The 12,100-nt window shown below is 40.1% G+C and overlaps 1 protein-coding gene across 3 annotated transcripts in view; it reads right to left on the reverse strand.

Annotated features, from left to right (window-relative positions):
• Positions 1-393: 393 nt before the first annotated feature.
• The window catches only part of LOC115782646 (glutamate receptor-interacting protein 2-like), a 34,659-nt gene continuing 22,952 nt past the window's right edge, over positions 394-12,100 (reverse strand). For all 3 annotated transcript variants that reach the window (XM_030732951.1, XM_030732949.1, XM_030732952.1), the window contains 8 exons: positions 10,977-11,121; positions 10,551-10,690; positions 9,989-10,171; positions 9,758-9,911; positions 8,257-8,371; positions 7,707-7,931; positions 4,200-4,346; positions 394-919 (listed from right to left, as the gene is read on the reverse strand). In XM_030732951.1, coding sequence (XP_030588811.1) covers positions 722-919; positions 4,200-4,346; positions 7,707-7,931; positions 8,257-8,371; positions 9,758-9,911; positions 9,989-10,171; positions 10,551-10,690; positions 10,977-11,121 — 1,307 coding nt within the window. In that variant the 3' untranslated portion in view covers positions 394-721. The remainder of the gene's footprint in view (positions 920-4,199; positions 4,347-7,706; positions 7,932-8,256; positions 8,372-9,757; positions 9,912-9,988; positions 10,172-10,550; positions 10,691-10,976; positions 11,122-12,100) is intronic.

The raw sequence follows: 12,100 nt of genomic DNA on the forward strand, positions 1-12,100 counted from the left end.
AGATAGCATTCTGTCTATTTGGAGGCACTGTCCCTTCTCTAGGGGCAGGCAATGTGGAGGAGAGACAGGAAAGGAGGACAGTGAGCCAAGTCATGGGTGAAATAACTCACATAGGTGCAACGTTCCTTGATCTTGAGCCTACTTGCGCCATGTGTGCCTGTGTAAATATTTTTACATGCATATGAAACATTGCATTTGGGCCTTCTCTGTGCAAATGTGTACATGAAAAACTAAATTTGGTTTTTCGGTCCTTAAATGAGAATTAAAACTACTAAACCAAAAAGGTAACTTGTGCAGTGAACGCATGCAGCATTTGAGTCTCTCTAGAGCTGAGGCATGTGTGTTTGACATCCTGGCTCCATCAGATGCTATGACTCCCCTGTTATATAAGCCTGCATGTGGCTTTGCCTGTGGAGGTGGGAGGGGTGCGGGAGTCTGCCCTGAAGCCAGAGCCTTCCCTGAATTGCATCATGTGAACACAGTGACTAAAACTGGCAATTGTGAACACATGCACTTGTGACTTTGTGAGAAAGATGCTTTCAGGGGAAGAAAGTGGCCGTTTCTGTGGATGCTCTGCATGCTGAAAATGAGTGTGAAGGTGTGTCCGAGAGGTACAATGTGACAGACCTAACCGTGTGATGAGTGTGTGTGTGTGTGTGTGTGTGTGTGTGTGTGTGTGTGTGAGGTCCCTACACTGCAGAGTTGGCCATCTTCTTTGTGGTCACAGGGCGACGATGTTGTTCCTGTGGTTGGGGAAGCAGAACAGTGAGTTTGAGGGGTCGTCACAGTCGTTTGGCAGCTCCGCGTCTGCTGCTGCCAGTGGATTCCTGCTAATGACCAAGTCCAGGCTGTCTCCGGCCTCCATAATTAAGGGCACAGTTAGACAACAGTCCAAGTCCCTGGTCCTTACACGGTTCACCTGGGAGACCACAACCAGTTTATTATTCAGTACACACCACTTTTCCCTAAGAGTTGGCACTAGAGAGAATTTGCTTTGTGCTTTATTGGAAATTTTAATTTAATTTAAAGCCTAATTTTATTCTTTTAGCAGAAGTGTCAGCTTTAGTATAGAAAATGTTTCCTAGTGGATTAATTACTACACAAATAGTAAAATACAATTCTAAAGCCTACCTTTAATCTTGGCTTTTAAATAAGCATAGCTTAACTGCACCATATTCACTGACCACTTTGTTAGGTGCACCTGTTGAGCTGTTAACACAATTAATTAAAAAAATTGGGGGGGGGGGGGGGGGGGGGGGGTCACCAGTCCATTTGGACTGTGGGAGGAAGGACACAAGGAGAACTGGCTAGATAGTGGATTTAAACCCTTGACTTTTTTTGCTATGAGGCAACATTGGTAAGCACCATGCTGCCCAATGCAAATATCTAATTGGCAACATGGCAGCAACTCAGCAATCCATGTAGACATGGTCAAGATGATCTGCTGAAGTTGAAACTGAGGATTACAATGGGGAAGAAAGGTAATTTGAATTATTTTGAACCTGATGGGTCGGTCTGGGTATTTCAGAAACTGTTGATCTACTTGAATTTTCCCTGCAACACTATTTCTAGCGTTTACAGTGAATGGTCCAAGGAATGGGAAGGAAAAAAAAAAAAAAAAAAAAAAAACTGGAGCCAACTTTAAGTGTGCAAATACATTTTGGACTTGCATTTTTGCACTTTTATCATCTCCATGACTGCTGGTAATATTTCACTCAAGAGGTGCCTAAGTTATCCAAATAGTCAGGACATCAATTTAATTATATACTGCCAGATCACAACAACAGTCACCTCCAGCAAAACCAGGCTCAGGGAAGAGCAGCCGTCTGCCATGACCTTTTGGGGTGAGGGAAGGGAGACAGGACAAAAGATATGCTGTGGAAGAGAGCTAGAGTTTAATAATTAATAAATTAAATTCAGAGTGGAGTATAAACACAGAGTGAAAAGAGGTGAGTGAAGAAGAAACACTCAAGGTATCATGGGAAGTCCCCAGTAAGCCAGCAGTCTGGCAGTGAAGTGCTCCATTAGGGAAATGCAGTACTATGAGGTCTTTAAGATAAAATGGGGTCTGATTATTCACGACCTCGTTTGTGAGAAAAAGGATTTTAAATTTGATTCCGGATTTAACATGGAGCCAATAAAGAGAAGCCACTATGGCATAAATATGCCCTCTCTTTCTAGTCCCTGTCAGTACTCTAGCTGCAGCATTTTGGTTAAGCTAAAGGCTTTTCAGGGGCATTTTAGGACAACCTGATAATGAATTACAAAAGTACAGCCTTGAAACAAATGCATGAGCTAGTTTTTCAGCATCACTCTGAGGCAGGATGTTTTTAATTTTAGAGATATTGTGAAATACAAGAAAGCAGTCCTACATGTTTGTTTAATATGAGTATTGAAGGACATATCTTGGTCAAAAATGACTCCAAGACCACACAGTGTTACTGGAAGCCAAGCTAATGCCATTGAGTGTATCTGGTTAGACAACATGTTTCTAAGATTTTTAGGTCCGAGTACAATTACCTCAGTTTTATCTGAATTTAGAAGCAGGACATTAGAGTGCAGCCAGATCTTTGTCATTCCTGACATTCCTGCACTTTATCTAATTGGTGTGTCATCTGGCTTCATAGATAAATAAAACAGGGTATCATCTGCATAACAACAAAAGTGTGTGCTATGCCTTCTAATAATACTGCCCAAAGGAAGCACGTATAATGTAAATACAATCAGTCCTGGCATGGAACCCTGTGGAACTTCATGATTAAATGCGGGAAGAAGACTCCCGCGTTTCCATGAATAAATTGAACAAAGATTTTCTAAATTTGCAAGATGCCACTTTCGCTCCACCTTACAGCTTTAAGGTGCACGTTTTTGACTTACACCGGTGTCAAGCACTTCTCATTTGAGGATCTCTTTTTCAGAGGAGCCACAGTATTTAGACTCACATGCAGTAAGGATGCTATTGACGAGATAAACTACCTCTGCGGGAGTAGAGTTTAGGTAGCTGCTCTGCAGAGTGTTGGCACATGGCATTGAAGATAACGGTAGAATTACATCTTTAAACACAAATACAGCACTTTCAGAAAGACTTCTACTGTAATGAAAATGTTTTTGAGGTTATAAGAAATGATCAGACAAGAGGGTTTTCAGTTCAATATTTACTAACAAGGCCTTAGAGACTGACCTAATTTTTAATAATCCACATTTCACCATTTTACTCTTTAATGCAGCTGGGGATGTTACACAGTTTTTTTTTTTTTTTATTCTGTGAATTTTTATGCTTAAATGTCTTTTTTTGATGGTCTGGGAGCAGATAGTCTATGGGGATAAAGTTTGGGGGATGACAGGAGGAATGAAGCTTCAGAGAGGCATGTAAGACTGCAACTCTGCTTACTGGTCTCAACCCTGGATAGTCAGCTTGTTTTATTTTGTTGGCTTTTTTTTGGGAGGGGGGGGGGGGTTAATAAATTTGACCAGGTTTCATCCAAAGTGGGATGGATGCCTTCTCTCCTAACAAGATCGGATTTCTCCCAGAAAGTTTCCCAATTATCTATAAAGCCAACATTTTTTTGGACACCATTCAGTCAGCAATCTAAAGAACATGCTGTTAAACATGCCACTGTTGCCCCCTCCCCAGTCTGACCACAGAAAACTACAGAGTCCAACACTGTTTTGGCAAAGTTGCACACTGACTCATTAATTTTGGTGACTTTCGATTGATGCAAGTAGGTGTCATTACTGCCAATGTGAATTATAATTTTACCAAATCTACATTTAGCCTTAGCCAGGTGTTCACATCATCTTCCATGTCACCTGCTCTGGCCCCTGGAAGATAATCAACTATGGTCATCACACACACAGTCACCAGATCTCAGTCCAATAGAGCACCTTCAGCATTTGGTGGAATGGGAGATTCACATCATGGATATGTAGCCAACAAATCTGAAGCAACTGTGTTATGTAATCATGTCAATATTGACTAAAATCTTAGGAATGTTTCCAGCACCTTGTTGAATCTATACCAGGGACAATTAAGGCAGCTCCGAAAGCAAAAGAAGGTCCAAAATCAGTACAATCAAGGTGTACCAAACAAAGTGGCTGGTGAGCGTAACTGACAGGTATCAATGTTCTTATCCAACTTGCTGCAAAAACAAGCAAGTACATTTTCCAGCATGTTAATTTCTTTAAAAGGCAAATGGCACCTGAAGAATGCGGTCAAAAGGTTTTAACCCCGCCTGGTCAGCTGGGCCATCTGGCCGGATCATGTTCACGTAGACACCCTTTTCCAGGAGCCCGTCTGACACACTGAAACCAAAGTCACGGCTTTCACGATCCTTTCTTATAATCACCTACAAACAGAGGACATTACAGTCATAGATGATATAGTCTTGAACACTGAGGGGTTTCCATTTATTTAGAAGGAAAAAAAATTTAAAAAAAATCAAGTGAACAAAAAGTCTCCAAGGTGAATCAGAGGTGATAACCTCTCCCATTAACATCAAAGCTGACATTCACTGGTTGAGTCATAGGCTGATTCGAACATTTCCCCTTTAACAGCGTGTTTTTTTTTTCCAGAGTATTTTCATATGTCTTGCAAAAATTAGATAATTTTCAGTTTTGTGTCTATACATAATGCTAAACTAAGCAAGCGGACACCTGGAAGTAGTTTAAGAAAGGAAACTAGGTTGAACAGCTGACCACACTCTGTATATAGTCTTTTACTGTGTCAAGACTACACAATTACATTGCCTACAGCCACATGCTTCTTTATTTGTTTTTCATGTTCCCTGAAACAAGGTCAGCAACTTTAACCACAACCAAATAAGCAGGTTGAAGCTGGTACGTGAGGATTTTCCATGATATCACGTAGGTTGTGTCAACTAGAAATATTATAAATTTCCACACTGTGGGAGTGATATCTATTTCCCACTGTCACAGTGAGATGCACAGATAACACCAACTAGGCTTCTTAGGGTCACAGTATGTGTAGCTTCTCAGGTAGTGCGTCACATAAATTTTTCTTAAAAGCAAGTCCTGACTGGCCAGGTATACACTCAGTCTAGTTGCACTGTACTGAGAGTAGGAATGAGTCACGTAAAAGCAGCATGCAGGTATTACTTCATAACTCCTGGAATCCCTCAGGACATGCTTTTTTTGCCATGTGTCACATGTCAAGTGTGTGCGTGTACTGCTGAGTGTTTCACTACAGCTCAAGATTAGAACCAGAGTGGAGCTGAATAGTACATGTAGGGTGTTTTTTTGTATAAGCGGAAACAATGCCCTTACAGTAAGATAATGTGTTTAGATTTATTTGTGCTAGATGTTTTTATTTACTTTCTTAAATTGAGTTTTACAGACTCACAGGACTTACAGGTGGCTGTAGCTCAGTAGGGGTGGCTGTAGCTCAGTAGGTAGAGCAGGTCACCTACTGATCGGAAGGTCAGCGGTTCGAATCCTGGCTACTCCGGGCTACATTCCAATGTGTCCTTGGGCAAGATACTTAACCCCAAGTTGCTCTCCGACCGTTCTGTCGGAGTATGAATGCGTGTGAATGTTAGGTAATTAAAAGCACTTAGCTTTGTAAAAATGGAAGTGCTTGTATGAATGGGAGTGCATGGGTGAATGCAAACAGGTTGTATAAGCGCTTTGAGTGCTCATACTGAGTAGAAAAGCGCTATATAAGAACTAGTCCATTTACCATTTTACCATTTATTAATGCTTAAAGTTCTGATCACCATTTGACAGCATTTCAAAAGCTTTTTTCCAGTTATGTCGTGTTTAGACTTGATTTTTTTGTGAATGTGTAATGTAATCTCCAAAGAGCAGCCAAGAACAGCTAAACAAGTTTCAGATCATTTCTTTAAACATACAACTGCAATTGTGAAAATGTTGGGACACTGTGTAAAATGTAAATAAAAGCAGAATGCAATAATTTGCAAATCTCATAAACCCATATTTTATTCACAATAGGCCATATAACATACCATATGTTTAAACAGACATTTTACCATTTCATGAAAATTAGATCATGTTGAATTTGATGGCAGCAACACATCTTAAGTCAAGATGGGCCAAGAAAGTCTAGAAAAGTAAATGTAAAAAAAAAAAAAATTTGGAGCCAATTAGGTTGATTTACAGCAGGTCAGTAACATGATTGGATACAAAAAGAAGATCTTAGAAAAGCAGAGTAATGATAAATGTGCGATATGATCACTGAACAAAGCTTTGTTAAGCTAGTTAAAGTTTTGTCATGGAAAGAAGCATCCATATGTGAACATGATCCACAAATGCCACCATCTTCTCTGGGCCAAAGCTCATTTAAAGTGGACTGAGGAAAACTGTTCAGACAGACAAAATTTGACAATCTTTCCGTAAATCAAGGATGTCACATCCTCTGGACTAAAGAGGAGAGGTTCAAAAGCCTCCATCTCTGATAGTATGGGGTTTCATTAGTGCCTATGGAATTGGCAGCTTGCATATCTAAAAAGGTATCAGTGCTGAAAGGTATATACAGGCTTTAGAGCAACAGATTCTCCCATCCAGATGTCATCTTTTCAGGGAGGGCTTTGCATATTTCAGCAAGATAATGAAAAACTACATAACGCAGCTACTGTATTACAAAAGCATGGCTTTGTAGTAGAGGGTGCTGAACTGGCCCACCTGCAGTCCAGACCTTTCATGAACTGAAAACATGTGGTGCATCATGAAATGAAAAATATATCAAAGATGACCCAGGACTCTAAAATTTGATCACACACATGAATGGGACAACATTCCTCTCCCACATAAGTCCACCAGCTGGTCCCCTCAGTTTCCAGATTTTTACAGACTTAAGAGGGGATGCTTGCTTAAACTGGTCCTTGTCCCAACTTTTGAGACATATTGCTGACATCAAATTCAAAATGCACCCCACCACCACCAAAAAAGGGGTACATTTTGTCAGTTGAAACATTTGATTTTTTTTTCTATGTTTTTTCTATGTATGATTTGTTTTTCCTTTATGAATAAAGGACAGTTGAAATTTGTGTTGCATTCTGTTTTTATTTACATTTTACACAGTGTCCCAAATTAATTTATTTTTTTAAATGTAATTCTATCTTCATAGGAATATGCAGAACCTGTTGGCAACAAGGACACATTTTCTGTGCCGTAAGCTCACTGGTTTCTCTTTGTAGTTTGGTTTCTGTTGTTGAAATGTTGACCAGTCATGTTTGAGCAGGCCTTGACTGTATGCATTTGCTGATTTGCAATCAAGAAAACTTTGGCTAATTCAGCTATAAAAGTTTTTTTTAAACATTTTTCTGTAGTTGATGAAATATTAAGTCTTGAACTGGTTATCCATTAGATGTATACCATTATCCTTCTTACACTGGAAGATTTTTTTTATTTTTTTTTTAAAACCCTGAAGATTAAAAACAAACAACATTACTGAGTCTGGGGAAAAGGATCATTATTGTTCTATTCATATGTTTTTAAAAATCAATGTAGTGTATAGCAGGGTCAAGCATTGGATCAAAGTAGGTCACATATTAATTTATTACTTATCAACTTAGGTATTAATTATTAGCTCATGTTCTTCAAGGATTATGTTGTAAAAGGACGAAGTTTAGCCTGGAGGCCAGTGTATACAACCTGTAATTACTGTATTTAAAAAAAAAAAAAAAAAAAAAAAAGCTTGATTTTTTTTAAATTACTATTTTTCCCCCCACCTTGTGCAGTGCCAGGGCTGCAGGGAACAAACTTTCAGCGGGGTCCCCTTTGACCCTGGATGATACATCTCCGGCTCCAGTCGACATGTTCAGGCTGCTTTTGTTTTTAGCTTCTCCATGGCTTCCTTCCCTCTTGATTGGACTTATTTCAGAGGGGAACACTGAGTCGTCATTCGTTTTGGTCTCATCTAAATACAGACTAAGCGCACTACCTGTCATGGATGCCTGAAAGACAAATCAGAGGGATCATTAGAGCATTTTGCTTTAAAAAGGAAGACAGACTTCCATTTAGAACATACTCATACAGCATATGCAGATTAGAGGCCAAGGCACTATGCAAAAGCCTTCCTCAGTCTGGGCAGCAGGTGCCCAGCTTGTCTTGTCAGGTTTAATAACAGATTATGGCGATGATGGTTATCATAATGCTTCATCTGGCATGTTAATTTAGGCCAGTATAAGTCTAAGAGTACAGAAGTAGGACAAAGCTTGAGAGGAAACCAAAACAGGAGGAGGGGGGCGGGGGGTGTGTGGAGATAATGGGCAGGCCTACCTCCAGCTCCCTGAGAATCTCTGACTGGCCGCAGGTCTCGAGGTCCTGCAGAGCCTGGGACCAGAAGCTGTCTTCCTGGTTCAGGGTGCCATGGCAACGAGGGGGGCTGACAAATCTATGACAATGCAGGAACCAAAACATGAGAGCAGCCCTGCAGTCTGGAGGCTGGTGCTGCGTACAAAGGCAGCATGGGAAATGCAGTTTATTGGGGCTGCAAAGCTGAAGAGTCCTTCTGAGAATCTCTCAGGACCACAGTGAGGGTTTACTGTAAAATCTTTCACTTGTAACAGCTCAAATGCTGTGGGAGTCCATTAGATTAAGATAAAGCCTTCAAAGAGTTCAAATTTACAAAAGTGATGTCACCCCCCCAAAAAAAGCAGGAAATTTAAAGCACATGACACAAAAGTTCAGGGGGGGAAAAAAAAAAAAAAAAAAAAGTGTGACGAGACATAAGGCTGATCCTTGGGCCCTTTGGATGTTTTTCTGAGAAGACTTTTTTTTGTGTGTGGACAAGGGTGACAGAAAAAGATGTACACATGTGAAACACCAAAGAGCTTGTGGGCAGTTAGTAAAGCAGATGAGAGAGAGAATACCTGAGAAAGAAGAGAAAAGGACAGTTTGGAAAAGCACAAAAACATGAAGGCATACAACATAAAACAACAAGAAAATAATTCAGAAAGCACTTTTGTTTTTTCCCCAATGACCCCAACAAACAGGGAAAGGAAACATCACGGGAGAGTTTGCTTATGCAAATTACTATTTAAATGAAAGAAAACCACTTAAAGCTACACTGACAAAGATGTTGGAGACAAGAGGCCACAAAGGTGTGTTCAAGCAGGTACAACAGAAAAACAACTGCATTTGTTTAACAGATGAAGTGGGTTTTTTCCCCCCCCCATGTTATAGATTAAGAATATTCATTGAGCTACAACTCGACAAACTGCAGATGAATCACAATGCCAGGCCTCACAGATTCATCCATTTAATTTTAATGATTTGCAACTGAAAGTGTCTAGCTACCGACTGCCAGTTTTTAAATCATACTCATTTTACATGTAAAGTTAGTAGAACCATGTTTGATGCAGACACTGTTGAGAAAAATGACACTTTAAACAGCTCTTTGTATGGTTTAGAAATCTTCCAGTCTTCATCTGCACCAGGATCATCCTCGCTCAGACATATTCACATAATCTAACATTTCATTAGTTTAACCAGACACAACATATGAAGTGATTTTACTGAAGCTTTCCAGACCTGTCAGTGCAGCGGAACAGTTTAGAATCTGTCTAATGTGTGCTCAGTGTGTAGATTTTACTCTACACTGAGAATGAATCCCCTCTCTGGGTGCATCTCAACATTAAAATCTTCAAATTGATAAGCATCTACATAGAGTGGATGAAAGGGCATAATGAACCCGAGATTCAGAGTTAGAGTGCTTTCTGGAATCCTGAGTTTTCACTAAACTAAATATCTGGGATGGACCTCAGGACTCTGCACTTACCCAGGTATCTTGTCCCACTCATCCTCTGTGAATCGCCCATCATACAGTGCTGTGTGGTGGACTAGACCTGCAGAGCTGGTTTGACTCCTGGGCTTTGTGCGCCTCCACTCATTTGTATTGAACAGTATATCAGATGCTTTGTGAAGATACGTCCCTATAAGAAAAAAATCTCATTAGATGTGCAGAAGAAAATGGTTTCCTTGTAGGCAGCTCATGAACAGTGGACTTCACCTTGGCTACTGTAGCCTGCATCAAAGCCTGAGCTATCCCAGGAGCTCATGGCAGAGTCTATACTGGGCACAGTGGCAGAATAGAGCTCAGAGTGTTTGCTGGTTTTCTGGGAGTCTGTCAGGTCATCTTCTGTGTCACTCAAAAACCCAGCTTCTCTGTCTAAAGGCCGCCGGCCATCAAACTCTGAGAATAAACAGTGAGATGGAATTAAACAAGGAAGAAATACACACCTATTTTTCACAATACCCAAATAAAACACTGTAAAACTTTCCCAATGAAATCGCCCGTTTTTGTCATCTGTGCCCCTCTTATCTCTTACTTTTTTTACAAGGTGTTTTATAATGTTTTGAAAAGAACAATTTGCTTTACCACAAGAGTGACTTCAAAAAGGTCCAACAGTGAAACTACACAAGTTTTTACTTGAATGTGAATGTTAACATTGTGCAATAACACAGATGGTTTTTTCCCCTTTGCCTTTTTTGCCTTAATTCTGCAACTGTATATGAAAGAGGTTTTTCCACTAAGAGTACTTTTAAAAAAAATTAAATTAAAAAATATATACGATCGGCTTGTTTCTTGATCTTGAGGGTGACTGACTCCCCGGCCATCTGCAGGAGATGAATGGCCTCGCTCAGTGGCTTTCCTTTCAGGCTGACACCATTGATGGCTAGGACTCGGTCCCCTATATGGATGGCTCCGGTCCTGCAGGGTTAGAAGAGCAGATGAAGCGGAGCTATACCAGACAGTACCAACAGGGCAGGCCAGGAGAGCTGTCAGGCTGCCAGCATGCTGACCCAGACAGAAACAAAGAGGCATCTTTGTTACAGGAAAAGACTAGCCAGTCATTGTTTACTGGCTCATTTAGTTGGAAAAAGAAAAGAGCACACCCAAGAGTTGAACAGCCTTAAGGTTAATGTGTCACCATTCTCTTGAACTACTACCTTGAACCCCCGCCTGTGACTCCTGTCACGCCCTGCCCTTCACTCACCTCTCAGCCAGGCCTTTCTTGGTGAGGCCAGAAATGACAATGGGATCAAAGGGCTCCTCTGTGCCAGAAATGGTAATGCCCAGTGGTCCATTATATCTCTTCAGCTCAACTGTGTAGATTATGGAGCCTGACATTTCCAGCTCATCTACAGTATGCAAAGACAGAGGATAACATGCACTCAAGATATGAAACCTTACAATAAACTGTTAAAATAGAGATCTGACTAATAATAGGAGCTATCCACACAAAAACCAAAACCACACAACACAAAAACTGGAACGTTTAAGCGTCAGAGCAATTAAGTAGTTATGTAGGAGAATGGCTGATGTGAAGGTTATATTACTGTATAATATGAGATTGTTATACTGTTGAATTATTTTACACTTATATCCACAGTTAGCTAGTTTGTCCAGCATAGAGCTGCAACAGTTAATCGCTTCAGAATTATTTTGATTTTGCTGGTCATCTGAAACTGGAATACTTTGATATTAAACTTAACAAAACATAACTTCAGAGCATGTCAATACTGGCTCTGGAAATATGAGATACATGCTTCTTTTTTGTTCCTGAAGTAAAAATAAATTTTGTTTGTTTTTTTTAAATCTAGCATGACATCAATCCAGAATTTTGTAAGTAACAACTAATGATCCATGGAATTGTGACTCATTGAGTTTTAGAAAAAAAAAAAAAAAAAAAAGCCATATCTGACATGGACCAATAAAGTGAAAAAATTGATATAACGAGACTGAGGAAGACCAATGGCTTTTTTCTTTTTGCACAACCTCGGCCTCGAATGTCATGACCTTCACTGAGGCACCTCCTCACAGGTGACATTCCACTGTCTGGTCAATTTCATTGTTATAATAGAAACAAGTCTGCTCTTCATTTCACCCAAAATACTTGAGGGGTTGGGTGGGTGCACGAAAGAATAAACTGACCTTTTGAGAAAAATAACTAACAGATCAGGAATGTAAAGAACGGTTAGTCGCAGTAGTAGTGTACTGGTTCACACAGTGGGCTGAGACCTCTTTTTCTAGGATTCACATTATAAACCGAAGCATTAACAGTATAAAATGACTTTCTATAGTCTTTATTTTGATTTGTGTGGAAAAATGACATTCAAG

This window comes from Archocentrus centrarchus, chromosome 7 (genome assembly GCF_007364275.1).
Source record: "Archocentrus centrarchus isolate MPI-CPG fArcCen1 chromosome 7, fArcCen1, whole genome shotgun sequence".
Classification (NCBI taxonomy): domain Eukaryota; kingdom Metazoa; phylum Chordata; class Actinopteri; order Cichliformes; family Cichlidae; genus Archocentrus; species Archocentrus centrarchus.